The sequence below is a fragment of the Purpureocillium lilacinum genome (genome assembly GCF_023168085.1).
Source record: "Purpureocillium lilacinum CBS 284.36 DNA, scaffold_2, whole genome shotgun sequence".
Lineage (NCBI taxonomy): Eukaryota > Fungi > Ascomycota > Sordariomycetes > Hypocreales > Ophiocordycipitaceae > Purpureocillium > Purpureocillium lilacinum.
The window spans coordinates 3,056,097-3,083,684 of NW_027072112.1; the positions used below are offsets into that span (position 1 = coordinate 3,056,097).

Genomic DNA, 27,588 nt, shown 5'->3' on the forward strand with positions numbered 1-27,588 from the left:
ATCATTGAACCATCCCGGTCGTCCGTTCTGCCGGTCGATCGCCGCTGCCAGCACGTTTCACATCTCTCCCATGTTGCCGCCTTGGGCGATCCCATTCCTGCAATTAAAACCCGCCAGATTGGCCAGTCAAATGGACGGCAAGAAAAAAAAAAAGAGGCCTTGCAACGCGCCCGATGATGGCATGACAGGGTCCAGCCTGACGGTGAGTTGTGGAGAGTGACGTCGGCTGCGACTGCGACACTGTCCTCCTAATTGCTGGGGGCATATCTGCAACGTAGCAGTCTTTCAAAATGAAAGAAAAGGTAGCAGTCAAAGTCAAATACCTATGCGTCGCATCGCGGTCAGGCGGTCCGTCATATTAATAAACATGCCGAAAATATTGCACCACATACGCCCGCGCCAGTGGCAAGGTGCTTCTGACGCACCACGACGAGCATGTCGCGGACCGGCCCGGCCGTGTAATAGCACGCCGGTGCCGCCAACAGCCAAGAGGACATGGCCACGCGTGCGAGTGGACGGCGTGCAGCATCTGGCAAGCTGTAGGGACGTTGGCCATTGACGTCCACGTCAAAATCCTTCTCGTTTCACCGCAGCATAGGCTTGAAGGCATGTGACCGTCGTGAGGTTGCTCATGCAACCCAACGCTACCACGACTTGAAGCTACGCATGTCTGCCTTGGAGGTTCGAGACCTCAGCCGGAACACTCCATGAGGCGTTTGTACTAGAAGAATGCAGATAGTCGTCCTGAAATGCCCGAGAAAGGCGGGCCGCGATCTCGCGACAATAATGCTCATACTAAGTTTCATTACCTATCGAGCGCTGGCTAAACTCATACGCTATGAAGCAAGCTATGCAGACCAGAAGTGAGAGACCCGGGCTATGCTGAATATTCGAGCCCTTTCTTGTCATCTTGTCGCCAAAACCGAACCCAAACACTTCTCTCAACGCTTATGAAGGGTATATGATGCCACCCCGAGCGATCAAGATAACTAAACGGGTGCATACCTTGCACGGCTTCCGAAACTCCAGCAGCACAAGCCTTCACAGCTCTGCTCATGGGTTTCCTATCTTCGGGGCAAGTTGTTCCTTCCGAACTGACCGGCGCCGCCGCCGCCTGTGTTCCATCCCTGAGCCACGCTATTCTTCACAATCAGCGCTGCTGCCGCCGTTGCTGCCTGACGTTCCTTCTGCCTATGTCGCTCCTTGAGGTAGAGAGCTGCTTCGGGTCGCATGCGAAGGATGCGCAAGATCATGTCGTCGCTCGGGTCCGCCTGTGCCTCGCGGCGCTTCGCCTCCTTGGCCTTGCGCATTGTACCTAGGTTGCGGCTCATCATTATGCTCTTGCCACGTCGAATGGTGCCCATGCTTGCAAAAGCCCCCGCGCCGCCGAAACTAGCCCCGAAGCTCGCTGGCGCTGACAAGCGGTTCTGCAGCGAGCCCTGTTGCTGAAGCGCCAGCTGAGCGTGCTGGGCCGCCGTAGACGCCATTCTCTCCGATTCTCGGATCAGACTGTTAGTGTCTTCGAAATAAAAGAAGTTCAGAGACGCGAGCTCGTGCCACTTAGGCGACTTCAACACCTCGGCAGGCACTCCAAGCTGCTCCCCCGACTCCTCGTCTCTCGCGTTGAAGAAGATGAACAGCATCTCTAGCCAATGATACACAACATCGAGCTCCTTTCGTGTCAGGGGCTTCTTCATTGATGGCTTCTCGGACAGCGGCGGAACCAAGAGGTTCTCGATGGTCATCAGCACCTCCTTCCACAGTCGAGTCATCACTGCGATCATGGTGGCATCCGTCAATGTTTGCTTCATGATGGCAAAGTTCTCGTCAAAGTACGTGAACAACGAAGTCAGTGCACCCTCAATCTGACTCGGCGTCGCTGCTGGCATGGTTGATGTGCGCTTCTTCCAGAGGCCGGCGACCGATGCGCCAATGCCACTCGTCCCAAGTAGGCTTCGAAGGGTCTCATGGGACAGCGTCGAGTTGATTTGCGCGGTGAGCTGAGCCTGCGTTAGCAACCCGTATGTAATGCTTTCCGCGACTGTGGCAAACCTTGTCTGTGATCTTCCGAACCATGTCCCTTTCTGTCCTTTTCAGGTGGCGGAAAGCCTTGCCAAAGTGAAACTGTATGTCGTCCCGCTCCCCCTCCATGGACACTCGGATCAGCAGGCGTCCTTGCGAGTCAAGATCTAGCCAGAACTCGCGTGGCAGATAGTCGCCGAAGTGCACCGGGTCCAGCTTAAGAGACGTGCGGCCAACATAGTCGTGATCGCCAAACGTGTCATAGTCCCAGATTGTGGCTATGACATTGACAGGGCCCTGGACGGTGATGTCGAATGACTCGTCCCAACGGGGGTTGAGATTCCGGTATATGATGCGAGTCTTGTGAAGTCGCTTCTGGTACTCATCCCCGAACACGACGTAAGGGTCGCTGTATCCGCTTGGGTCGCATGCCTTGAGATCCTCGGCTTCGACAACCTTAATGGTGAACGTGTATTTGCTCGGCTTGCGAACCTTCTTCTTAGGACCATCAATCCGCTCGAGCACTGAAGCGCATGCCTCGGAATTCATGCTCTTTTCCAGCTTGTCCAACTCTTGCATGGCGTATTCAATATTGTTAAGTTTGACAAAGGACTTCCCATCAACATGTTAGCAATGACCCCGAACAGAGTCGTTTCATCAACGTACCTCGGGGTAGAATTGGAAAGGCTCGGCCTTGTCCTTGTTGTTCCATGCATCTTTGGCGAGCTGCATCCACTTTTCCTGTGTCGTTCTCGTTTGGGCTGCCAGCTCTTCGGCGGACGGGCGATCCATTTCCTTGGCGAACCGTTGGTCGACTATGTCGCAATAGTGTCCGATTCCTGCAGCGACACTTCCAGCCAGCGCCGTCATAAACCTAGCGTGATGCTCATCGTTGTCCCACTCCAGAGCAAAGACTTGGTCGACGGTCTGATTGAACAACATGAACATGTCGATGATTGACACACTATGTCGCTCGGAGTCTCGCGGTATGTGGTCTGGGCTCTCCGTCCGTACCTGGAACTGATCCTGCTTGATAGCCTGCTCGACAAACTCGGTCATTCTGGCTTCTGCGGCATGGATCCAGCGCCATACGAAGTCAACCAAAAGATTTTCGATGTTGAAAGCGAAAGGTACGTCAGGAAGTGACTCGCGGTGGATACGGCGGATCTCAACCAATTCTTTGTACAGTTCAAAGCCGTCCTGGATGTCGACATCTACTCCCGTCTCCTTGGCCCCCAGCATAATGGCTTCGATGATGGCGCCGGCGTCCTTTTCGAAACTGGGAAGCGCCTCTCTCACCAGGACTTCCAAAGGGTTGACACCCATGATGGATGGGTTCTTCTTATACCTCTTTCGTATCCTGTCGCACAACTTCGTGACGGATTTGCCGAGCTTGACGACGTGACCAAATTCCCATTCTTCTTTATGGGGCGGGATTTCCTTCTCCATATAATCGCGATATGCTTCTGCCGCCTTCAGGCTGAGGCCTTGTTGCAGGTGTTCGGTGAACTCGGTCATGGAAGCAGAGCGGTGGGAAAACGAGGGGTCTCCTTCGATATGGATGTCCAGCAGCCACATGACCGCACCCATGTCTGGGGGCTTCGTATCGTAGCATTGCTCCATGAGGTCGTAGAGCTCGCGAAGAAGGGCGTCGTGCAATGCATGCAAGGTCTGTCGATATACAGCGAAATCGTGAACCGTCCAGCGGCTTGGGGGTATCTCATTCAGGGGCGTGAGGCATTGTGAAATGTGCGGAGTCTTCTTCTGTTCTGGTAGCGGCGTCTTGACGAAGTCGAAGGTGGTATCCAGCTCAGTCGGAATCAGCTCACGGTCCAAGAACTTGCGAGCCGCCACCTCCAGAACGGCAATGAGTCGCGAGAACTGAGGCACACGCCACCTAACACACAGTTCCGTCATGAGCTCCATGGATCTTTTTGAAAGAGGCTCGTAGTCGGCAGGATCGGTATGAAGTTGGTCGAAAGTCATAGCTTGCTGAAGAATGTACTTGTAGTAGGCCCTGGGATCTGGAGGGACGAACGTGTAAATGGCCTCTTCGACAGTTCTTATGCTGCTGCTGTCGCCGCCAATGGACATGGAGCCTAGACTCGCAGCCGGGTCAAAGCCGAGGCCGCCATCGTCAGAGCCACTTATGGCACGACCTAGGTCTGCGTACGCCTGATCGTCTGCGAACATGGATTGTGGGCGGCTTGGTAGGGGCTTATCGGCACGACCGGTGGACCTGCGGGCCAACTCCGGCTTGGCCGTCAAGATGTCCAGCATCATCTGTGAGAGATGAGGAGCCTCGGACTTTTTCCATTCGTTGAAAGCGTCCTCAATGTCGAAGTCTTCGCTCCGCAACGCTCCAGGTTTGTTGGAGTTCAACCTGTGCTGGTATGACTTGAGGTCTTGTAGGGCCGCCTCTTCCGTCCACACCTGACGATGGTCGTTGATCTCGTTCTGGACGTCAGACAGGCTCAGTCCGAAAATGGCCGCCACGGCCTGTACCATCGGCATGTCCTTGACATCATAACTCAGGGGAACCACGACTTCGATGGTCGTACCAGTGCCGTCGGACCCGCTGTCTACCAGATTTTGGTCGTTGGTAAGGAGCTTGTTTTCCAAAGAGCTAAGTCTCGATACCAGTTCCGGTCGATCGCGATCGTGGCCGTGGTCGCGCAAGATGCTGGCGGCCAGTCTCACGAACATGGCCAGATGGCGGTCCGGAAGGATCTTCCACGTGTCGTCGTCTGGCGCCCGTCCCTTTTGGGCGGCTTTCGTCGCAGAGGAATAGAAAATCAGAACCAGAGGCTCAAACTTTCTCTCCTTCTCCATATTCTTGCGGAATGTTTTCTCTGAGAAGGCGGTATACGCCTCGGCAAAGCTTCGTTTGACGGCAGCATCGTTGTATCCGGGGAGCGATTCGTTGCCCCGCAGCACGCCGCCGACTCGATCAAGCAGCTGGCTTGGGAAGCTGTGCGGGAGCTTCTGGCTGGACGAGCTGCCGGAAACATATTCCTGAACAAGCTGTCCAACACTTGTGTGCGAACGCGCGGGCGCCTTCGGAGCGGCCACGTATTGCTTTCGCTTCGCCTTGGGCTGGAGAAGGTAGTGAAGGTACGCCGCGCGGAGAGCAAAGCTCCTTGCTTCTTCGTGTTCGACGACGATATGTTGACCTCGGGCACGCGACGCCGCCCGTGCTCTCCCCGAGTCCCTGCTGCTGTTTTTCAGCCGTCGGGAGGGCTGCACCGAGTGTCGCGATGCCGTCGACATGGCGATAGTTGTTGCAGCGACGTTGGATTCCAGCTAGGGTTGCCGTCCTGGTGCCCGAGACAGCGATGGGTGCGCAGGGTCATGGCCAGCCGGCGCAGGTCTTCGACGGGGGAACGACTGCGAAGAGCGGTGTCGCTGTAGGCTTGCCGTCGGTGTCGGGAGCGGCGAGGTGTGGCAAGGGAGGAGTCCGTGATGGCCCGTGGGGTTGCAAGTTGATTTACAGTGCCCTTCTTACCTCCCAGCCCAGGTTGGTGGCGGTCGGAAGCAGGGGACTGCCACAGGCGAGCTACAGCACCGTTGATGGCTGCCGGGCTGTACCCATGCGCTGCGAAGCGTTTTGAAACTGGCCCGGAGTGGGTACGTACCCGGGCCATGGCTGTGCGACGTCATCACCTCAACGCCTGTGCCAGGTTAACGCAGCGTGGCCTCCACACTGAGGGCTCAGGCACCTTCTGTGTCAGGTCCCGCCAGCGCCATCAATGCCCAAGCGGTAATAATAAAGTACGAATCACTCTGCAGTGGACCGTGCATCGCTGTAATCCATTATGCAGCTTATCAGGTTTGCAGCCCAGACAATCCGAACCCCCTCATAACCACTGATTCAGCACCGCAGCCGAACAAGCAACTTGATCGTCATTGCTTGCCCGAGGATCGAATGAGGGGCATACAAAGCATAGGGGCTGAAGAGCCCTCCAGATCCCCATCTCCTTCAGTTCGGCGGAGGGAACAGCTTTGTCGCCAAAAATAGCTGCACAGGTCCCATTCCACGCCACAGTCTGTCAGCCTGGGGCACTGGTCTGGGAAGGGAAGACGGCGCGTACGTAGTAGGAAAGGCCCCCATCCACGCCGGTCCCGAATGTATAACCCCTCCCGACCGGAGATGCATGGCGCTGGCAATGACTGCGGAAAAATGTGGCCGGGCATCAGCGCGGGAGAACAGAGTCGGTGCAGGTGTAGCAAACCGGCCGCATTTTGTCCCAGCCTTGTCTGGGCGTGTGCCGCGCTTGGTTGGGCAGGACGCAAGGGCGCAGAACAAGGGGGAGTGTTTCAAACAAACAATCTAGGGCGCATAAGAGATCGCTTGAAGACCGAGGGGGGTGTTGGAGTTGGGACCACATTGCCATCTCGCCCGCGTAGCGATGGCTTCCAAGATTATCCGGGCGCAGTCACAGAGGGACAGCGCCATGGACGAAGCGTTCTCAATCGAATCATGGCAGAAGGCCAAATGCAGTTTCAACCCAACGTGGCCGTGGCAGAGACTGTGCACATTCGGCCGTAATGCTGTCTCTCAATCGACCAGGTCTGACCGGGATATTGCGCCGACGTTGCACCACATGTGAGAATAAGCGCCGCGCTACTGTATCAAGTCACGACCTTGTCTGAAGCGCTGCCTGGCCGTGGAAGACGCGCAGGAAGAAACAATGACCCGAGCCAGTTCTGTAAAAGGCCCGGACAGTACAGGTGTCGTCGGGGCTTGCAGGATGCAATGCAAACCTTGACTCTCACAAAGACTGAATCGCCGCGAAGTGTTGCGGCTGGTGCTGGTGTTTGTGACGCCGATTCAAATCCATCTCCAGACTCGGCTGCCTCTGACATCGCCTCTGGAGTGCAGCCGCTGCGCTCAAGTTATTCGCGGCGGGCTGTCAACCTCGACCGCGCCTCTGCTCCTGCTGCCTCGAACAAGAACAGCTTCCCGCGCGCGATGGGTCATGCAACTTGCTTGACAGAGTCTCATTGGGATGCCGAGTCGCATAAGGCGCACTGGGGCAGTGGTGCCTGTACGTTACCGTGCGCAATGCCCAAGCCGCAGTGTTTCCGGTTGGTACCTGCATCACCGGTTCCACGTCATCGTCATGTCTGCTGATGGTCACCTTCGTGCTGCGCAAGGTAAAATGTTCAAAACGCGGTGTCCCGGCGCGGCGCAAGCAGAGTAAAGTCCCATCCGAGACGAACAAAGGGCCACCTGACGAGGCTGTGCGAAGGCCCCGTGCGACTTGAACCCGGCAACCCTGGGCAGGCGTTCCTGGTCTCGTGCGCCTTCAGCAGAACTTCATCGCCTCGCCGTACTTTGTACGTGCAAAGCCAGTTGATTACAAGACCAACAGTGTGTCATCATGCATGGGGGATGAGCGTGGGTGCGTTGCTTGGCAAGCAGAACCGGCTGCCGGAAGGTGACGGGACGGAAGAAGCCCCATGTATGCCGCCGTGCCTTCCGTATCGTACTATACTGAATGACAGGCCAGTGGCGGTGGAGGACGTGGCAGTCTGGATGGCGGGGGCCAGGTACACAGTTCGGTCGGGTGTCATCCAATTCCCCCAGGCCCCGCGCGCCATCCATGCGACAGCGAGGGGTCCGCCTGTGCTGCCGCTGCGCGCCATCCCGCCAGGGCCCGTGACTGCCCAGACTGGAGGTGGCGCGAGATGCGAATGGCGGTTGACGCGCTAACAGGCGCTGTTCCCCATCCTTAATATACCTGTCTGGTGCAGACCAGGCGACGGCGCGTGTCCGGCAGCGCAATCCATCCACGACGCCCGCCCTCGCACCAGGCAGTTGGTTGGCAGATCCGCGCCTTGCCTGCCTCTTTGCCGTCCACGTCCCCCATCCATCCTGCTGGACCCGCCTCCCGCTTTCGTTGCTGGTGCCTCCTTGCAGGCGAACAAACACAAAGCACCATCCGCTGCCATCCTCGCCGACCACACTCGGGGTCCTTTGTCCCTCTCCACACACTTCCATGCCCGACAAACGCTGCTCGACGTCCACGAACCCCCATCGCATACGTTACCCGTTTATTTGCTCATTGCTAGCCAAGCATCCCTTGCTCAGCGTGCTCGACCTGTGGCCTGGTTCCAAAGTCACTCGGCGCCAGATGACGGCCTCTCCAGACCCGCCCATCGTTTGAGCCCCGCGCTGTCCCATCCGTCGTCAACTTGCGAGCCTGCTTCGACATCGTCGCTGCCGCCGTCGCCGTCGCACACATCGTCGTTCGCCGTCGCCGCTAGGCCCTCGTCGCCATGGGTAATGTCAGCTCCAGGCCCGACGAGGCCGCGGCCTTGTATCTCAGAGACCAAGACAGATGTACGTTGCTCTTCTTGCGCCGTTGTCCCTTTCCTCCGCGACAGCGAAGCTCACAGCGCCGCGCGCCACTTCAGTGTCGATATCCTCACTCGTCATCACAAACCCGCGGAAGCGCAGCTCTGTGAACATTGTTCCCAATGCATTTCCAGCCAGCAGATTGTCCGTGTCTCGGCCGGCCGGCGACGCATCGCCCATAGAATACGTCCAGGTCAGTCTGCGTGAGGAGGGCCAGAACGCAGGGCCGTGAAGCTGACGGCGACACCTAGGACCCTGATCCGGCCAACGGCGCCAACGGCGCGCCCGCGTTCCTCCTTAAACTCAACAACGACGACGAGCTGATATTCACCTTCACCTTCGTGATGCGCCAGTCGCAGCCGCAGGCCACAGGCCAATCTGCCGGCTCGGCTGACGACCAGCCCACGTCGGCAGACAATAAGATCTCCGGACTTACCTACGTTTGTGCATCCACTCCACGGGAAGTCGAGAACCTCGTCACTCGGGAGTTCCACGCCGACCCCAACCTGCACAAGAATGCCAATGTCGACCTGGTTGGAGATTACAGCACTGGCGGTAGCTCCTCGGTCTCCTTTGAATGGACTTGGAAGTGGAAGCCACCTAGGGCGCTGGAAGAAAGGGGTGGTGGTTGGCGGAACTCGTGCAGCTTTGTCGAGTACGATTCGCGTGGCCACCGTCTCCTCACTCTAGCAAGTTTCTCGTACTGGGTAGCGAGCTCTGGATTTCCGCTCAGTCACCCCAGCTCTCCATCCCCGCCGTTCCTGTTGGCTTCGCCTCCGAAGATCCGCGTTGCATCGACGCAGTCAGTGGACTCGAGACTCACCGGGCTCGTCGACATCGAAGAACCAGTCTCACCGTTACTCCCACCGAATGATGCGAGCTCCTTGACGCCGAACGCACAAGCCAAGGAGCCGGTCAAGGTGGACTTGGCTTGTCCACGGCCCGGCGACGATGTGACCGTAACCGATGATGGGCCTGTCTTCCGCGCGACATTGAAGGCCCTAGAGCAGAAGACGGGTAACTTGCGAACACAGATGAAGAAGGTTCTGAAACGAGCGGAGCAAGCACACATATCACAGACAGAGTCCAACGACGCCTTTGTCGCTTTCATGGAAGCCTTGCGAGAGGCGTCTTCGACAAATGCAAACGCCATTCAACCCGCGCTGGAGCACTATTTTGACAAGATCGCGCGCGAAGTTGTCTCTTATGAACGACAGAACACCGCCAACCTACAAAAGATCATTATCGAGCCCTTAAACAAGCTGTATCAACTCGACATCAAGCAGGCCGAATCCAAGAAGCGAGATTTTGAGGAGGAAAGCAAAGACTACTATGCATACGTTTCTCGATATCTGGGCCAGCGCCAGGACTCGGTCAAGGCCAAGAAGCTTGCAGAAAGCGATTCCAAATACCAGAACAAGCGACGGAACTTCGAGTTGAAGCGCTTCGACTACTCAAGTTTCATGCAGGATCTTCACGGTGGACGAAAAGAGCAGGAGGTTTTGTCGCATCTCACCAAATACGCTGATGCGCAGACCAAGGGCTTTCTCGCCACCGCAAAAAAGATCGAGAATTTCCTTCCACAACTTGATGCCTTGTCGACTGAGGTTCAAGAGACCGACAAGGAGTATCAATACCGGCGACGGGAACGCGAGGAGAAAAGACGCGTACTGGAAAAGAGCAACACGCCGTACCTGGAGCCCGAGCAAGCGAGCCTGACGAGCTCGGTGCCCGTTTCGTCCCACTCGAATGGGAACGCGGGCAGTACATCGGATTCTGAGCTTGGTCGGGCAGACAGCACTGGATCGCAGATCAAGAATGCCATCGCGGTCGGCAACCAGCCAAGCATCGGACATGGAGTAGAGCTGTCGAGGTCGCCCGGCAGCCTGGGCCACTCCGCGTTGGGGAGCCCGGCGCAAGGTACAAAGTTCAAGGGGTTCCGCGACCTCGAGGAACGCGATCCAGCGCAAGCTGCGGTGAGTCAAAGGAAGGAGGGCTTGCTCTGGGCACTGAACAGACCTGGAGGCCATGTGGACCCCAGGAACCTGAACAAGCAGGGGTGGCACAAGTAAGTACAACTCGGAAAGGAGCGGAGAACGTGCGGCACTCACACGACCACAGGTTCTGGATCGTCTTGGACCAAGGTAAACTTTCGGAATACAGCAACTGGAAACAGAAACTAGACCTGCACATGGATCCCATCGACTTGCGCATGGCATCCGTGCGGGAAGCGAGAAACGCTGAACGACGCTTCTGCTTCGAAGTCATTACGCCGAATTACAAGCGCGTGTATCAAGCCACATCAGAAGAGGACATGAATAGTTGGATCGTGTCCATAAATAATGCGCTTCAGAGCGCCATGGAGGGTCGAGCTCTCCAAGACAAGGGCACCCCAGGCAAAAGCCACGGAGACAGTTCGATCAAGCGGGACATTGGCTCTGTCCTGACGGGCAAGACTCAGTCGCTCGGCCACGGCGCACACCCTCCACACCACCACACGAGCCCCGGCAGCGGCGTACCTTTCCGGAGAATCACTGTCGGCGCGCGACCTAGCGTGGTGCGAACGACCAGCTCGGGTTACGACGAAAACCCAGACAAACTGTTGCAAATGGTTCGCGACGCCGATCAGGGAAACAACTGGTGCGCCGACTGCGGGTCGGGGTCGAAGGTGGAGTGGGTTTCCATCAACCTGGGCATTATACTGTGCATTGAGTGCAGTGGCATCCATCGATCGCTGGGGACGCATATCAGCAAGGTGCGATCGCTCACGCTCGACATCAAATCCTTCACGATCGATATTGTCGAGGTGCTCCTCCTCATCGGTAATAGGGTATCGAACATGGTCTGGGAGGCAAAATTGGACCCGGCTGGGAAACCCAACTCACAAGCAACTCGCGAGCAGCGCCTCCGTTTCATCACAGCGAAGTATGTTGACCGAGCCTTTGTCGAACCCATCTCGCCCACGCTGTCAAGATATGCCACCCCCGACGAGACGCTGCTGGCCGCAATCAAGAAGAACGAGATCCAACAGGTGCTATACGCCCTGGCACTAAAGGCAAATCCGAACGTGGTCGACAAGATGAGAGGGACGCACGCTGTATGGCTCGCTCTGGCAGCTGCCGACCCAGCTTCGCCCTCACCAACACCGAGCACAAGCTCATCGGAGCAGGAAGGGAAAGCTGTCCCGTTCCCAGTCGCAGAGCTCCTCACGCAGAACGGGGCAGAAATTCCGTCGTCTTTGCCGGCATTCCCGCTCGGCCGGTTTGCTCAGCAATACTATGAGCAAAAGCTCGGAAAGCCGACTGCCTCCATGGGCGATGGCCTCTCATCACTACCATCCAGCTACGGAGTGAGTGAGAGGCTCCAGCGGGACAAGGAGGCTCGGCTACAGAAGCGAGTTAGCGCTGGCGGAAGGCTGGCGAAATCACCGATCCCCGAGAAATAGGAGCCCAGGTTCTGGGATCGACTGGCGGGGTTGGCCCTCTGTTACCACTTATACGAACTCCCTCGGCTGAGAAGCTGGGGAACGGCAGGGGGCAATGAGACATGCTACTACTTATGATGATGATGGCTATTGCTCTTCAGAAAGAGATGGGCTGGGATTGCGCAGAGGTTGACATGACTCGCCGGGGAAGACAGGTAGATGTCTGTGCATCGAGTTGCGGATTTCGGCCGAAGCGTTCGCGCCCAACCGGATGCCAGGTGATGATCCTGGGCTGACCGGAGCCCTAGTTAGTGCCGACGACATGATCACAGATACTCCATCACGGGGAGCGCGAAGCGTTGAGGGAGTTGGAAAGGCAATCGTAATAGCCGTGAAGCATGGATAGCTAGGCTCTAATGGTAATGAGACCGGGAACATTGAGCACGGCACTTTGCTGGCAGCTTGTACCTGGGCGTGGCGTGCTGATCGCGGCTGACGAAGAAAGGAGGACGTGAGGGATTGCTGTGGGCACGATCGACAAGCAGACGTGTCGCTTTGGTGTGCATGATGTGTTGGAAGATGGTCTCCTGCGGTGGTCCTTGCACTGTTACTTTCGGGAAGTCATGTGCAGCGGGCGCCGAGTTGCTTTCACACATCGCTACATTTCAAGAGATGGACCCAAGAGGGCTGCTCGCGAAGCGCACAGGACTCTGGAACGCACGCAAGAAATGGGTGGCAAGAAAGGGGCTGACCAACAGAAATGACTGGCAGGTAGCCGTGGGAGAGGAAGCGTGGCCATGTCAGGTGATGCTTTCACCGCCGCGGAGTCATCGCTGCATGCTGTCGAGATCGCGCGTGAAGGACCCGCGAGCCAACCCGGGTTGGAAAGATGGTATGCCATCCACGCTCAAATACTTCTTGACGGGGCGGACGCCGGCAACGTCTGCTGCAAGGGACGAGAACCGTGGAGTGGCCGCCGATCGCGATGCTCGTGGCCATCGAATCGCCGTGGAATTGGGGGTGTTTTGCGCCGCAGTAGCAGCAGCGAGGTCATTCACACCGGCTCATATGCTCAGCTGCCCCCGGCGTGCACGCGTCCGCCGACCCCTGCAGGGTCGGCTGCCTTGCGCCGTGACTCTGCTTCGCCCCCAGCTCCCCACAAAAATCGTTGCTCAGCTGTGGCCCAGTGCTCGACCTTGTGCTCCTCCTCCCCCCATCTCTTCACCTGGAACCGAATCGAACGGCACGCTAAAGGCGACCCGCAAAAGAGAGGCTGACAGGCACGGGGAAGCAGACAGTCCAAGCAGTCGCCGTCGCCCCAGAGCCCACGCTGCCTTGCATTCCCGGCCCTTCCCTCCTCCACCCGCTCCCGCCCGCTTCTGTGACTTGTGCACACCAGGCAGCATCATCATCGATTCCTTCGTGCAGTCGTCCGTCAATCTCCGTGAAACGAAAACCGTGCCTTCATCCCGCCAACCCGCAAGGCTTGCCTTCGCCTGTGGTCAAAGAGGCGATGGCACCTCGTAATGAGAAGAGCCAATTGAAACGGCCGCTCGTGAGTTTCCGATCCTGTTCATGCTCCGGCCCCTGCGCGTACGCTCGAGTATCCGCCGCTCACCACCGTACGTCTGAAGCAGGGCTCGCTTCCCGAGGACGGAACCGAGTCCAAGAAACCGCGCCGCTCCGACCGTTTGTCCCAGGCCGCCCAGGACAAGACACCCGTCGTGAATAAGCAGCACCTCCCCACGCCCGTGACGCACGTCGCAAACGACCCATCCGATGAGTTAGACAAGGAGCCGACAGCGACGCCGCCGGGTGTCAGGACGGAAAATGTGACGCCGCGGAAAACAGACGAGGCATGGGGTCAGAGTCAGGCCCTCTCCTCGCCGCCTCAGGACACTCAACCTCTCAGCCAATACGTCGATCGTCATCCAGCCCTCTCCGACGAAGTTGAGGATGAGGCCAAGGAGGGTGTTTGGGGATATCTCGTTCCCCTCGACCCCAAGTATGGCGACAAGCCGCTGGTTTTGAAGAAGCGGAGCGCTTGCCCGCTGCCAGACTCCATTGCAGCGGCTGCCAATGGCGAAGGATCGGCCAAGGACGACAGGCCAGCGGCGATCAAAGAAGAGGAGGCCTACGAGCGAACAAAAGTAAAAGGAGTCGCGTCCGGAGGATACTTGATAGGCCGGCATCCAGAGTGTGGTGAGCATATATGGAACCCAGGATCAGCTTCTCCCCTGCAGCGACTAATGAACCGTTGTTTAGACATTGTTGTCAGCGAAGGCGTCGTTTCCAATCGACATTGCTTGCTATTCACTGAAAACAAAGGCACGGACACTGTGGCAATCGTTGAGGATCTGTCCAGCAACGGCACATATGTCAACGAAGCCATCGTCGGACGGAATCAGCGTCGCGAGTTGGAGGATCAGGACGAGATCGCGGTTCACGGCAAGGCCAGATTTGTCTTTCGGTACCCCCAAAGCCGACAGACAAGTGCTTTCCTGCAACAGTACACATTGCTGGAGAAGTTGGGGAAAGGCCATTTCGCCGAAGTTTATCTCTGTGTGGAGAAGTCGAGCGGACAGAGGTATGCGGTCAAGATCTTTACGAAGCATCCTGGTATGGAGGACAGATCAAAGACCGAGGGGTTGCAACAGGAGATTGGCGTTTTGATGGGCGTCAGCCACCCGAATGTGCTGTGCCTCAAGGACACATTCAATGAGCGCGACCGGGTGTATCTGGTGCTAGAGCTTGCACCAGAAGGCGAGCTGTTCAACTTTATTGTCATGAAGCAGAAGCTCAGCGAGGATGAGTCGCGCAAGCTGTTCAAGCAGCTATTTCAAGGCATCAAATACCTGGTACGTTTTTTCTTGCACGCTCACCAAGACGATGTTTGCTGATGATTTCAACAAGCATGAACGAAACATTGTCCATCGAGACATCAAACCAGAGAATATCCTCATGGTCGACAAGAATCTGCACGTTAAGCTGGCCGACTTCGGCTTGGCCAAGATCATTGGCGAGGAATCTTTTACAACAACTCTATGCGGCACACCGAGCTACGTGGCTCCCGAGATCCTCGCAGACTCGAAGCAACGGAAGTACACGAAAGCGGTTGATGTGTGGTCGTTGGGCGTTGTGCTCTACATCTGTCTTTGTGGCTTCCCTCCATTCTCGGACGAGCTCTACTCGAGAGACTTCCCCTTTACTCTCTCACAACAAATCAAGAGCGGTCGCTTCGACTACCCATCTCCATACTGGGATTCCGTTGGAGATCCAGCACGTAAGTCGACCCTCGGTATTCGCTGCTCTGCCGGTTGCTGACACGAGGCAGTTGATCTTATCGACTCGATGCTCGTTGTGGACCCCGAAAAGAGGTACACTATCGACCAGTGCCTAGCACATCCATGGCTCACGCAAAGCGCACCAGGGGTTAATGACAGCACTGGTGGTCTGGTCGGTGGCATTGCTGGTCTCGAAGTCAATCGCCGGGCACCCGTGCGGGAGCGCACGCTGCTTGCCTCACTCAATACTGTGCAGGTCACGGCACAGGTTGCAGTAGGGGACGACCGCTCGCCCGTGAAGGTGTTCTCGAAGAACAAGCACCGAATTACCAACGCCGCCAAAGAGACGGCCCCCGATAGCCAGAGAGCTGCCGGTGAGTTCATGGAGATGGGTGGAAAGGGCGACCAACAACTCTACCCAGATGAGAGCGCGAGCATTTATCCCGTTGGGGACGGCGCCGCCTCAAAAAGCAAGAAGAAGGGCAAGAACGCTGGTCGATAGGCGCTGTGCTGGCTGTGATGTGCCGTGGGAGTGCGACTTATCTCTTGGGATCGTTTTAATGCTGCGGCTGTCGCCACAGCATATTTTGTGGGCTCTGCATCTTCATCACTTCTCTGCTCTGCGGCTGTACATAGATATTGGGGCATAGGACGCAACGGTTTGAGCATTCATGGTACGACTGTCTTATTCTATTTTTGGGAATCTTCGTTGCGTCGACGGCAAGCGTACAACTCGGTTGGCGTGGAGTTGCCGCTACTAGCACGAATCACGGGGCAATGAGGCTTGTCCACGTCCGGGGCGAGCCTTTGTACCGAGCGGATACATGGTTGGCCTCATCGGCAGCAATATACACAGGATAAAATTTCCATGGATGCCATGAACCATATCCTGCGTGGCATCGCAGTTGGCGGACCCCCTTGCAAGTTGGGCCGGTGCAACATGCACGCACTGCTGTTGCCGGAGCGCCACCTTCACAGTGTTACACGTGAACCGTCACATGATATTGCTAGCGTCACCGCTCTCGCTTAGCTCCCACACACTGATGGCGGCAGAAAAATCGGCGGGGTGGGCGGTCACTCGTCGCCCCACCACAGGGCTATTCGGGCGCCGACCCTGCCAACCGCTCAACATCACGATTTTCCGCACTCGAGTTCCACCCCCTCCCTCCGCTGCAGACGATCGCGAGACTGCCCTCCCGCCTCTCCGACTCGCAAATCCACGAAGCAGCGTTGCGAGACCGACCGACCGATCGACGTACGGGAAAACGATCGCACTCGAGGCCCATCATGCCTGCCACCAAGAGCAATGGGCAGCCCCAGCTGCTCTTTGTCGATGGCTCCTTTGAGGAGCTCGCCAAGGAGATGGCGGACTACCTGAAGGCCGAGGACGCGAAGCAGCTTCTGGCCAAGGAGTCTTCCCCTAAGGAGGAGGTTCTTTCCAAGCTGGTCGCTGCCTCTCAGGCGCTCAACACCGTGCCCGAGAAGGAGTACACCGCCGCGACGAATCTGATGATCCACCTTGTTCTTCAGTCCGCCGACCCCAAGAAGCACCTGCCGACGCTCTGCAGCAACTTTGCCAAGCCGCTCGGCAACTCGCCTGTCCACGGCGCGGCTCTGTCTCTCAATGCGCTCACGACTGTCTTCAACCTGCTCGACCAGGAGGACCCGATCCGTGCGCGCGTGTTTATGGAGATTCTCAAGTTCTTGAAAGCCCATAGCATGTTCGATAACCTGCGACCATACCTCGACAAGCTTCCGGAGTGGATAGACTCATGGGGCTGCGGTGAGGAGATTGAGCGGAAACTGTACGAGGAGGTCGCGGACATTGCTCTGGAGGCCGAAGAGGAAGAGTGAGTCCCAACTGAAGCATCGTCACTATGCTGCTTCCATCCTTGAGCAGACAGTAGTGCCTATAGATTGGCGCGCGGCTTGCTGACCCTTTCGACCAGGACCAGCTACGAGTTCATCCTCAAGGCCCTCCGAACCTTTGATGCCGACGACAAGGAGGAGGTTGGCTCCGAGGATGCTCAAAGATTATCCCTCCGGGCTCTCAAGACGGCCATTCTTTCGAACACCCACTTCCTCTTCCAAGATCTCCGCGCCATCCCCAGCGTGCAGGCCCTCAGCGACTCCCACCCCGTTTACTCCCAACTTCTCGATATCTTCGCCGAGCAAGACCTTGAGGACTACAACGACTTCAACGAAGAGCACGAGGGCTGGGTTGAGCAGCAGAAGCTGGACCACGAGAAGCTTCACCGAAAGATGCGCCTCCTCACGTTCGCCAGCCTGGCAGCCGCCACCCCCAGCCGCGAGATCGAATACGCCAAGATTGTCAAGGCGCTCCAGATTCCCGAGGAGGACATTGAGATGTGGGCGATTGATGTGATCCGAGCTGGCCTCGTCGAGGGAAAGCTGTCGCAGAAGCGCAACATGTTCCTCGTCCACAAGGTCACGTACCGCGTGTTCGGCCAGAAGCAGTATCAGGAGCTGGCCACCCGCGTAGACCACTGGAGGGCGACCCTTCAGAACGTCCTGGGTGTCTTGCGCCAGGAGCAGGCCAACGCAAAGTCACAGAAGGAGCGCGAGATGCAGGAGTTGGAGCGGAAGATGAACAACGCCGGCGTCGGCCAGGGCGGGCGACGACAGCAGGGGCAGCAGTCGCAGCAGCGGGAGCGGACAGACAATGATGACTAAAGAGATTTCTTGATGACGGCTACAAAAGGCAACGGAACGAAGAGGATGCGCACACTCGGCTTGGGGGTATCTTGAGAGATACCGATTTTTTTGTGTTACTACATCGTCGGCTTGGGACACGTCTCCAGTATCTGACGAGGACGGGGGAACCTTTTTGCGAATGGCGTAGCCGGTTTAGCATCCGTTTCTATTTTCCAGCATCAGGGAGGACAAGCTTCTCGGTAAATAGAATCAATCAAAATGACAGACACAGCCCAGCATTCGGTGATGGTGCATGAGTATACCCTTCGAGGCCGGTCACCGCCAGGCTACGTTGCAGAACTCGCGGCGTATGTAATACTACATTGCGGATCTAGAAGAAGGCACGAAAAGCCAGGTATAAATGAGCACCTCCGACCATTGAGACCTATTACAAGCCGAGACCGCAAAGCCCTCTCCGTCTATGATAAGTTTACATCCCTTCTAACCCAAATATGGTGCTAATGAGACTCCCGGTCCGACCGGATAAGAAGAATGCCATATGGCAGCCGTGTCCTCTTTGAGAGGGTCCCGGATTCTCTCAAAAGTTGGAGCCCAGTCGCTCCGTGAGTCGCTTCTCGGTGTTGACAAAAACCTTGTCGGGAGCGGCAGTGGCATCAACCTTGATGACCTTGCCCTCCTTCTCGTAGTAGTCCACGACGGGCATACTCGTCTCGATAAACGTGCGGAAGCGCTTGCGGATGCTCTCAGCGTTGTCGTCGGAACGGCCGCTGGTCTTTCCGCGCTCGAGCAGGCGCTTCTCCATAACGTCCTCAGGGCAGTCGTAGAAGAGAACCAGCTTGGCGGGGCAGACGGCTTCCTCAAACTTGTGCGCCTGGTCCATCTTGCGGGGGAAACCGTCGATGAGGAATCGTCCCTTGCTGGAACCGCTCTTAGCCAGCGCGTCCGTCATGGCATTCTCAAGCAGCTGGACCGTGACCTCCATGGGGACGATGAGCCCATTCTTAATGTAGTCGCGGATGAGATCGCCGAACTGCGAGCCGGGGCGCTCCTGCTCGGCGCGGAGCAGGTCGCCGGCCGAGAGGTGGGTGAAGCCATGCTTGGAGACAAGGTTGGCGCACTGCGTGCCCTTGCCAGCGCCGGGGCCGCCGAGGACGAAGATGACGGTCACGTCGTCAGGAGAGAAGGCCGGCGTGGACTTGGCGGGCGCGGGCAGTTGCCCGGCGGCAGGTTTCGGGGCATCAACTGCGGGAGGCATCTCTGCGGGTGGGTTGTCAGCTTGTTTGAATTGCAGAGGCCATGCTTGCAGGATCGCCAAGTGTGATTGCGCGAAGCCCTTGCGCGAAGCCCGTGCCACGGCGCGGGTACTAACCCTTGCGGCGATTCACCAAAGCGACGTAGCCGGCGGATCCGAGGGCGATGATTCCCAAAAACGGCCAAAACTTGATTCTGCTGCTTCCACCAGAGCTGCTGCGCGGCGGTTCGGACGAGTAGAGGCGGCGTTGTGTTTGTTGGCGAAGGGCGACCCGGGGGACGGAGGTCGAGGGGGCCGAACAGCGCGCTGGCCGGGCAATTGTGCGTGTGGCCAGGCGCCACGGGACGGACATGCGAGAGGCCATTGGGGGAGGGGGGCCCGTTGATGATTCGAGAGAGCGCCTGGGTGCGAGTGCGCGTGATGGGGGTTGTGACGTCGTGCACGTGAGAAAGCTGCGTGCTTTTTGCAGTGCTTCTTCACGTGGTCAGCCGCGCGAATGGGGTGTTGGCGACGAAACGAAATAAAAACGAATGACCAATGGTGGGGAGGCGCAACGAGAGACCAAGGCAGGCTCGGGCTTGATCTGGTGATGAAGCAGCAGTTGAAGAAGGGAAAGGAGGAACGCGCTGTCACGTGGAGGTGGCTCTTCCAGGCACTAGACCCAGGGGTTCATCCTTTCCCATTTCCAGTCGCAGGTATTAACTCAACCACTGTATCAGCCGCCGGTCCACTCGTTGGCGCTTGGTTTCGCACGGGGACGGAACACAAACCCTCAGCAGTCAGTTCGCTGTACAGCGTTGTTGCCGCCGGGATATTTATGCCGCCACTTTTTTGGGGGCAGGTCTGTTGCGTCGAACGCCACACCAGCCTTGCAGGCACCGCGCCATGCATCCTCAGTTTGCTTCGTCTGCTGGCAGCCATCCACCATAGCCCTAAATAAGGTACAGGGTGCGCATGCTGATACGACTGCTTAGGTGCGATGCTATGTTGAAGAGCGATTTGCGCCCTACCTGTATCCCGAGCCCATTACCTTCACCATCGCCTCATATCACGTTCTGGTACTATGTCCCGCTGGATTCTACGTTGCCTCAGGGTCCTGAGATTCACTTGCAATTCCCTCGTATTCTGGGAGGAGCGATCTGTGGAAAGGATAGCGTTCGGTCTGCTGTCACATCTTACGCTGGGCACGAATGGCCTGATGAGAAATCAACATCCAGCATTGAACACTCCCCTGTCTCTCACGCCGATACGACAACTGACTTTGTCCCATAACGGCCTTCCTAAGTCTACTTCGTACACCGGCGATAGCTGCCTTCATGTGGCTTGTAGCGGATCAGAACTCGCCAGGGACGAAGTCGATGACCTGACCCTTCTCAAGGACGCTGTCCGGCGAGGTGACGTAGGTCTGCACAAATTTAATATGTTCCGGATCGTCCTTGACGTAATAATCTCTGTCCGCAACCGAGTCAAACTCGACAATGAAGGCATGCGTGATTCCATGCTTGGTGTTCGTCAGCATTGTGTCTGCTGGAGCGGAACACTCGCAAGTAGCAACGTACCTGGAGACCCTCGATCGACATGTCCTTGCCACCAACAGAGGACTTGATATACTGGGTCTTCGTGGTCGGATGGAGACACTTATGCTTCAGGCCAAGCATCTCAGAGACGCACTGCAAGAGAGCAAAGTGTCAGCGGCCAGCTTCTCTATTCAAGTGGTGATGCAGCGGTCCGAAATCGGGCCCTGGACTCGCAAGTGCTAACCTCCTTGACGGCCTCTGGGCTGGCGGCTGCCTTGAATTGGAACTGGACGATGTGCTTGACACTCATGATGGATGAAGCGTTTTGGGTGCGCTGGGAACGACACAAAAAGGAATTACTCGCGTGTCGAGGACCAGATTGGTGGGCTTGATGAAGTAGAAAGTCGGATGGAACAGGCCACAGAGGCAAGGTGAGGGGCACGAATCCTTCTTTGTAAGCCACATTGGACCTGCAGGAGTCACTCATGCAGACCGTTGCTGCCCGACTACGGATGGCGCTCTGTGAATGCAACTGCCGCTCGCCGCGTCGCGAAGCAAACAGAAAGCATTCACGATCGAATCGTCCTGGCTTGGAGCGCACTTACAACGCCGGAGATGTTGTAGTGTGGAGGCATGTCAGAACCCCGGATAACCATATTGAGCGTCTCCTCGTCAATTGGCCAATTGCGTCGAGCAGGTAAGATTCCCTGTCCTAGCTCACACACAGACGGTCGGTGTTCGCTAGTGCTTGTTGAATAGCATCATCCCCACGTAGTTGCGTGGCCGAACCGAGCAGGGTGTAAGCAGCGACAGGGACTCAATGGGAACGGCCCGACTCCAGAACTCGACTAGCATAATTGGCGGTGCCGAGTTGCCGCCGCAGGAAGACGAAGCAGTATGGACATATATACGTATGTACCAGCGAGCGCTCCGAATGTCTCATCAGACTTGCGCCTGCTTTCATTCGCAAGTGTGTGCTACATCGCCCAGTGCAGTTCTGTTACTACGAGGGATCATGAGGCCATCACGGAGGCTCGCCATCTCGGCGTTGAGCATTAGAGCGACACTGGCTACAGATTGCGTATGTATTACGCCTCACAACAGTCACCATTCTGACTAACAACTCCCAGTGTCGCGAATTGAGCCAGGCTATTGGGCAGGCCGTCGTCAACTTCCCGGGCTCGTCGCAGTACGATGCCACCGAGGCCTCATACTGGTCCCTCCAAGAGTCCGATCTCAAGCCGGCATGCATCGTTCGTCCCACCAGCGCCCAGGGCGTCTCCAGAGCAATCAAAGTCATCAAGTCCACACCAGACTGCAAATTCGCCATCAAGGGCCAAGGTCACAGCCCTGCGGCGGGCTTTGCCAACGTCGATGGCGGTGTCACTCTGGATATGACGAGTCTCGCGTCCATCGAGACAAGCAGCGACCATTCAGTGGCCAAGGTCGGTGCGGGAGCTTCCTGGCTCGACGTATACCGCCACCTTGATCCGCTAGGCGTAGAGGTCGCGGGTGGGCGAAACGGCAACGTCGGCGTTGGCGGCCTCCTGCTTGGAGGCGGCATCTCGCACTTCACCACGCGCGTCGGCTGGGCATGCGATAACGTGGTGAACTTCGAGGTAACAGACCGTTTGATTGATTCAACAGCACATGATGCTCACTGGCACGCAGATCGTTGTCGCAGATGGTAGTCTCGTCAACGCCAATCGCACGTCTCATCCCGACCTGTTCCGTGCCCTCAAGGGCGGCGCCAACAATTTCGGCATCGTAACACGCTTCGATCTCGCTACGTTTCCGCAGGGGAACATCTCCTCTACCAGCCTTGTTCATGACATCTCTCAACGGGAAGCGGTCTTTTCGGCATTCACCGACATCGCCAATACTGTTCCCTTTGACCCCTACACTTCACTCGTGATGGGCCTGCTCTACAACTCGACATCCGGTCGCTGGATAATGTCTACGTCCGCCGTTTATACCAAACCTGTCCTCAACCCTCCAGTGTTCTCCAATCTGCTGTCAATTCCCAGCCTCTCCAACAGTAGCGCTATTACATCCTTGTCCACGTTGGCCGATGAGGCTCCAACACCTCCGTTGTAAGTCAGATTGATAGTGGACCAGGGAGTCCTCCCGCTTACAGGGCCAGGAACTGGCTCTTTGCAACCGCAACATTCAAGGCGTCGACTTCTCTATTGGTCGACATATTCGAGGTCCTCAACGAGACACTTTACTCGTTCAATCCTCAAGGAGGTGTCGTTTGGGACGTCGCGCTCGAACCGCTCGCCGGCGCTATGCTATCACGTCCCCAGAGCAATGGCGACAACGTTCTCGGTATTGAATCCAGCGACAAAGGCTTCGGTATGCTTTTCATTTTGACCAATATTTGAGTCATAAAATCCCCCTCTAATTCGGCACTATTCGCAGTCCTTCTCTTGTCCGCGCTCTGGCCCAATTCCTCGTCCAGGCAAGCCGTCCAAAACAGAGCAAAGCAAGCTCTCTCTCGCGTAGAGGCGTGCGCAAAGACGAAGAATCAGCTCCAAGCATTCCAGTACCTCAATTACGCAGCTCCCTACCAAGCTCCTCTGGCGTCGTACGGCCATAAGAATGTTGAGTTTCTTCTCAAAGTCCGCGCTGCGTATGATCCGGAGGAGATCTTTCAAAAGCGTGTTGGAGGCGGCTTCAAGCTGAGCTGAGTGAGCCAGGAAACCATTGATAGTGGGGTGTCAAAGAGACGAGTAAAAGACAAGCATTCGAGGCCTCATAAGATATGTATTGGTGCTATTTAAAAGACATGTCCACTTTTTACTCTTCCTTGCGCGGAGTATATGACAGGAGCGCAGCTTCAATGCCACATATTTACCTTTGTCCCAAGAGGATCTCGCCGCTGTTGATATGCTCCAAAAAGGTCATGGCTGGCATAAAGGTCGTCGAGGAGTCCTCATTCTTGTAGCATTTAGCCGCTGGGGTTGCCGTTGAAGGCGAGGTAGTTGACAGTGCCGCTGGGGATGCCGGTGAGGACGTTCTTAGTAGAAAGGGTCTGGATGCGCTTGCAGAGTGCCTGGGCGCCGGGGAAACCCTCCAGACCGGCGAGGTAGGCACCGAGACCAACAATGTGGGGAGTGGCCATGGAAGTACCAGAGATGGTGTTCTAAGATTTTTCAAGTCAGTCGAAAAGCTCCTGGAGCATGGGATACCAGGTACTTACGGTAGTGCCACCGATCCAGGTGGACAGAATGTTGCTACCCGGGGCGAAGATGTCGACGAGACTGCCGTAGTTGGAGAACGAAGATCGCGCATCAGAAGAGGTGGTGGCGCCGACGGTGCAAACAGTCGGCTCAGAGGCAGGGGAGTAGTTGGCGGCGTTAGCGTTGTCGTTGCCAGCGGCGACGGCGAGGAAGACGCCGGCCCTGATCATGGCAGCGGCACCGTCGTTGACGGACTGAGCCTTTCCACCGCCCAGAGACATGTTGGCGACGACACCCTTGGGGCAGCTGCGCGTCTTGGAGTCCTGAACGGCAAAGTCCATACCGGAGATGATGCCGGAGTATGAGCCGGAGCCCGAGTTGTCGAGGACCTTGACACCGTAGATCTTGGTCTTCTTGGCAACACCGTACGTCTTGGAGCCGATGGTGCCGGCGCAGTGAGTGCCATGGCCGTTGCCGTCGGTGTTCTGGCCGCTGATGAAGCTCTTGATCTGGCTGGCGCGGCCCTCGAACTCGGGGTGCGAAGCCTCGACGCCAGTGTCGATGACATAGGCGCAGGTGCCACTGCCGCCGCTGGTATCATACTCGTATGTGGTGCTACCCTTGCTGCGGTGAGAGATGCGTCCGAGACCCCAGGGGGCGCCGGGCTGCTGAGTGTACGCGTTGATGGTGATTATGGCATCCTGCTCAATGTACTCGACCTGGGGAGCTGTCAGCACTGGCCTGCATCGGCGCTGGAGTCAGAATGAGAATAGGACTCACATCAGGGTGGTCGCGCAGGGTCTTGAGGTCGTTGGCATTCAGGTTGCCGGCGAAGCCTCGGAAAATGTGGTTGTAGACGCGGTCGGCCTTCGAGGACAGAGCGCTGACAGTCTTGTCGACAGAGGCGATGGACATGCCGTCCTTGAACTTGACAATGTACTTGCCATTGATGAGCTGGCTGGCGCCGCGGGGCGTCAGGAGGGGAGCAGGCTCATCGCGCTTCACGGCGGGAGCGGCCAGGACGGCGGGAAGGATAGCGAAGAGAAGAGACAGCTTCATTGTGAAGGTGTGCGTCAACGACGAGTTGATGTATCAAGACGGGGAGCAGGAGAACTGTTTTGAGACCGACGACCAGAGGAGAGAGGACCGAAGAGTGCTTGAGTGGTGGTGAGCAACAAAAAGACCGATTCATGGCGGGTTCGACTGTCCATATTTATATCCCAAGTCGAGGTCAATGTCGATGATATTGGGTACGACGACATGCGCTGTTACTCCACGCCAGCCGAGACTTGAGGTTGAACAAGGCCATCGTCACCTTCCAAAAGTGGCAGCTCTGTAATCAGATGATGTCGGGAGGCGAGAGCAAGAGGCGACGCTTGAGGCATATTGAGATGGAGTCAAGTGGTACTGTTCTGTACTGTACAGCGGGTGTGGAGGAGAGCGAATGATACCAAGCGCAAGGCGGCACTTGCGCACGGAGGGCGTCCGTCTTTGCAACTTCTGTATAGATTCTAGTTCGACGCCCAAGACGTCGTCGCGAAGCTGGGGCGAGACCAGAAAGCATGCTCATTCGTCACGACCCTGCTGGCGGCCCTTTTCCAGGGGTCTAGGGCGACGGGAGCTGGAGCATACGGACGATGGAAGTCAGGTAGGAGCTACTTGGCAAGGTAGGTACCTAAAGCAGAGCGTGGCAAAACATGGCACAGCAGGTACTCGAGCCCGTGTGTTGGACAGACTGTACGGGTGGAGGGTGTGTGTCTTCGAGCGCCAGGGCCAAGGAAAGGTCAACGTCTCAACAACCTGGGTGTGGTGACGGGTGACTCGCGAGTATTGCACGGCGCGATTAGGCGGTGGCGTGTTGCAACGCTTGTGAGGCCGACGCGGATTTGTCGGCTTCAATATCCTTGGCGCTCTCGTTTTTGTCTTCGTGCCCGTCATGGCCGGTGTGACGGCAGCGCGTGGGGGGGCGACTGTCTTGATTCTACTCGGCGTCAGGCTTTCGAATCTTCACGGAAGGCCCAGTCGCGACAATGTGACGCTGTCGCAACACTACCACTGCTACCTGGGGATTCCCCACCAGTTGGTCGGAGGTGGTTGGCAACGGACGTTGTCCCGGATCTAGGCCCCGTTGAAGAGTCTACGACGGACTACGACGCCAACGCGGTTCGAAGCCCTTGTGGTACTAATCTCGACCGCAACGGGACCGGGCTCGCCGAGTACTGAATATTCAACATATCTCAGCTGTACTACCGCCTCTGTTGCCTCATGCGGGCGCACGCTGAGCTTCAAGAGACAAACAGCTACTCGCGAACCATGGTTGATGCCGTATGATGTTCAGCACTGGTAACGTTGTTTACCGGCAACCGCCAGACATGGGCCCCGAGCCCGTGAAGCCAGGACCCTGTGGTTGCCTTGCCCGCTTTCCCGTCCAGATCTGGCATGATCATCGGCGGCTTGGTCACTGCCGCTCGGGGGCCCAAGCTTACATGTAGTCTACAAGAGTCAACTGCCTCAGAGCGTTAAGGCGCCCACGTCGGCGGTGGCGGCGAAACAGGTTGGCGGCTTGACGGACTCGGTCGTGTTCATGTAAGCGAGGCCCGGAACTGAGAGCTGCGGCTGCCCGCCGCGGCGCCGTCGGCGTTGACATGCCCGGCAGCATGATTCGGCCGAGGGGGCTGCATCGATATTGGCCGCTGCCACGGCGAGCCCACGCCTGATAATGTAACCGTCCACGATGCCGAGCACGCGCCTTCCTAATCTTGCAGTCCCGTGCGGGGGAACAAGATGGTGGAGGAGTGGGGAGTGGAGTCTTGCAGTCTCCGTGACGGGGGGGTGGCGGCGGCGACGAGCGCGCCCGATGGATGCTCGCTCTGCCGCCCAGCTGTCGGAGAATTGCAATTGCGCTGCCTATTAATAAAATATATTAGGGGCGGATTCTGGCCACAAATTTAGAACTCCGGGCACATGTCCGCCTTGATTATGCATACTTGGCGGGGCTCCGTTGGCTAGATATATCGGGAGCATCTCGGGAGCCACCGTCCTGGGGCTGGCCCGTGATGCCAACCCAACGAGCGAGCTCGGGAAATGTCCCGCTCGGGCGGCGGCACGAATCTCGCCTCGAAGCTTGTTTGTACGACAGGGTCGTGAGGGGTAGACGGGGGCAGCAACTGGGAATCTGGATGGCGTCAACGAACAGGCGTTTCATGAGACGCACACACCTTCCCAGAGATAAGGGGGACAGCCTGGGCCAAGCACGGCGGCCGGAGATCTGGGATGGGATGCATGCGAGACGACGGCCAGCAAGGTAGGCAAGGCCTTCCCTTGGTCCTTGCCCTCCTTTAGGCTGGGAGGGCGAAATCTCCCTGCGCCTGCCGCGACCCAATGCACGCAGACAAACACGGGCGACGACGTCGAAAGAGGAAAGAGATTAAAGAGGACTGGGGGCGGCGCGCCGGCCCCAACCATGAAGGTATGCATGTTCCCTCCAGCCAACCAAGGGGCTGCCCTCACGCTCCGGGGTTCGCCTGAGGGTTGTGCCAACGAGTGTGAGTGAGTGTCCCCGACCTACATTGTTCGGAGGTCGCCAGGCGGACAGGAGTCGCCAAGGGGCAGAACTCCGTGCAGATTGGATGTTGTGGCTTGACGCTAGCGACGGAGGACTGCCGTCGTTCGATGACGATGCGGGTGTCATCAGAGGCGATGCCCTCCCCGGCGACGACAACAATCTGCGCACCTTGGCGGCCGCGTTGGAACCTCCTGCCCCATCGGCCCAGTTGGCGGATGACGCCCCCTAGCCCTTTGTCAGAAGCCCCTTGAACTTGGCAATGTGCCGGACCCGTATGAGGCTGCCCCCGTCCCTAGCCCAGGCCA

General features: G+C 57.3%; 7 protein-coding genes across 7 annotated transcripts; 3 read left to right on the forward strand and 4 right to left on the reverse strand.

Moving 5' to 3' along the window:
* Positions 1–1,064: 1,064 nt before the first annotated feature.
* PLICBS_002692 (uncharacterized protein) lies at positions 1,065–5,292 on the reverse strand (the record flags this gene model as incomplete). The annotated part of the gene is made up of 3 exons (XM_018322393.1): positions 1,065–2,000; positions 2,053–2,634; positions 2,689–5,292. The coding sequence occupies 3 exons, from the start codon at positions 5,290–5,292 to the stop codon at positions 1,065–1,067; spliced, it is 4,122 nt and encodes a 1,373-aa protein (XP_018179873.1).
* Positions 5,293–8,304: 3,012 nt separating this feature from the next.
* PLICBS_002693 (uncharacterized protein) lies at positions 8,305–15,593 on the forward strand (the record flags this gene model as incomplete). The annotated part of the gene is made up of 8 exons (XM_065600073.1): positions 8,305–8,368; positions 8,443–8,576; positions 8,635–10,451; positions 10,505–11,732; positions 13,445–14,009; positions 14,136–14,665; positions 14,721–15,090; positions 15,142–15,593. The coding sequence occupies 8 exons, from the start codon at positions 8,305–8,307 to the stop codon at positions 15,591–15,593; spliced, it is 5,160 nt and encodes a 1,719-aa protein (XP_065456145.1).
* A 785-nt stretch (positions 15,594–16,378) lies between these two features.
* Positions 16,379–17,785, forward strand: PLICBS_002694 (uncharacterized protein; the record flags this gene model as incomplete). Its single annotated transcript, XM_018322395.2, has 2 exons — positions 16,379–16,941; positions 17,041–17,785. 2 exons carry the CDS (start codon positions 16,379–16,381, stop codon positions 17,783–17,785), a joined length of 1,308 nt encoding a protein of 435 aa, XP_018179875.1.
* A 559-nt stretch (positions 17,786–18,344) lies between these two features.
* On the reverse strand, positions 18,345–19,022 carry PLICBS_002695 (uncharacterized protein; the record flags this gene model as incomplete). Its single annotated transcript, XM_018322396.1, has 1 exon — positions 18,345–19,022. One exon carries the CDS (start codon positions 19,020–19,022, stop codon positions 18,345–18,347), a length of 678 nt encoding a protein of 225 aa, XP_018179876.1.
* Positions 19,023–20,352: 1,330 nt separating this feature from the next.
* On the reverse strand, positions 20,353–20,846 carry PLICBS_002696 (uncharacterized protein; the record flags this gene model as incomplete). The annotated part of the gene is made up of 3 exons (XM_018322397.1): positions 20,353–20,520; positions 20,579–20,689; positions 20,781–20,846. The coding sequence occupies 3 exons, from the start codon at positions 20,844–20,846 to the stop codon at positions 20,353–20,355; spliced, it is 345 nt and encodes a 114-aa protein (XP_018179877.1).
* Positions 20,847–21,551: 705 nt separating this feature from the next.
* PLICBS_002697 (uncharacterized protein) lies at positions 21,552–23,226 on the forward strand (the record flags this gene model as incomplete). Its single annotated transcript, XM_018322398.2, has 5 exons — positions 21,552–21,617; positions 21,667–22,155; positions 22,208–22,629; positions 22,680–22,891; positions 22,958–23,226. 5 exons carry the CDS (start codon positions 21,552–21,554, stop codon positions 23,224–23,226), a joined length of 1,458 nt encoding a protein of 485 aa, XP_018179878.2.
* A 260-nt stretch (positions 23,227–23,486) lies between these two features.
* Positions 23,487–24,777, reverse strand: PLICBS_002698 (subtilisin-like serine protease; the record flags this gene model as incomplete). The annotated part of the gene is made up of 3 exons (XM_018322399.1): positions 23,487–23,681; positions 23,739–24,437; positions 24,499–24,777. 3 exons carry the CDS (start codon positions 24,775–24,777, stop codon positions 23,487–23,489), a joined length of 1,173 nt encoding a protein of 390 aa, XP_018179879.1.
* Between the last annotated feature and the right edge of the window lie 2,811 nt (positions 24,778–27,588).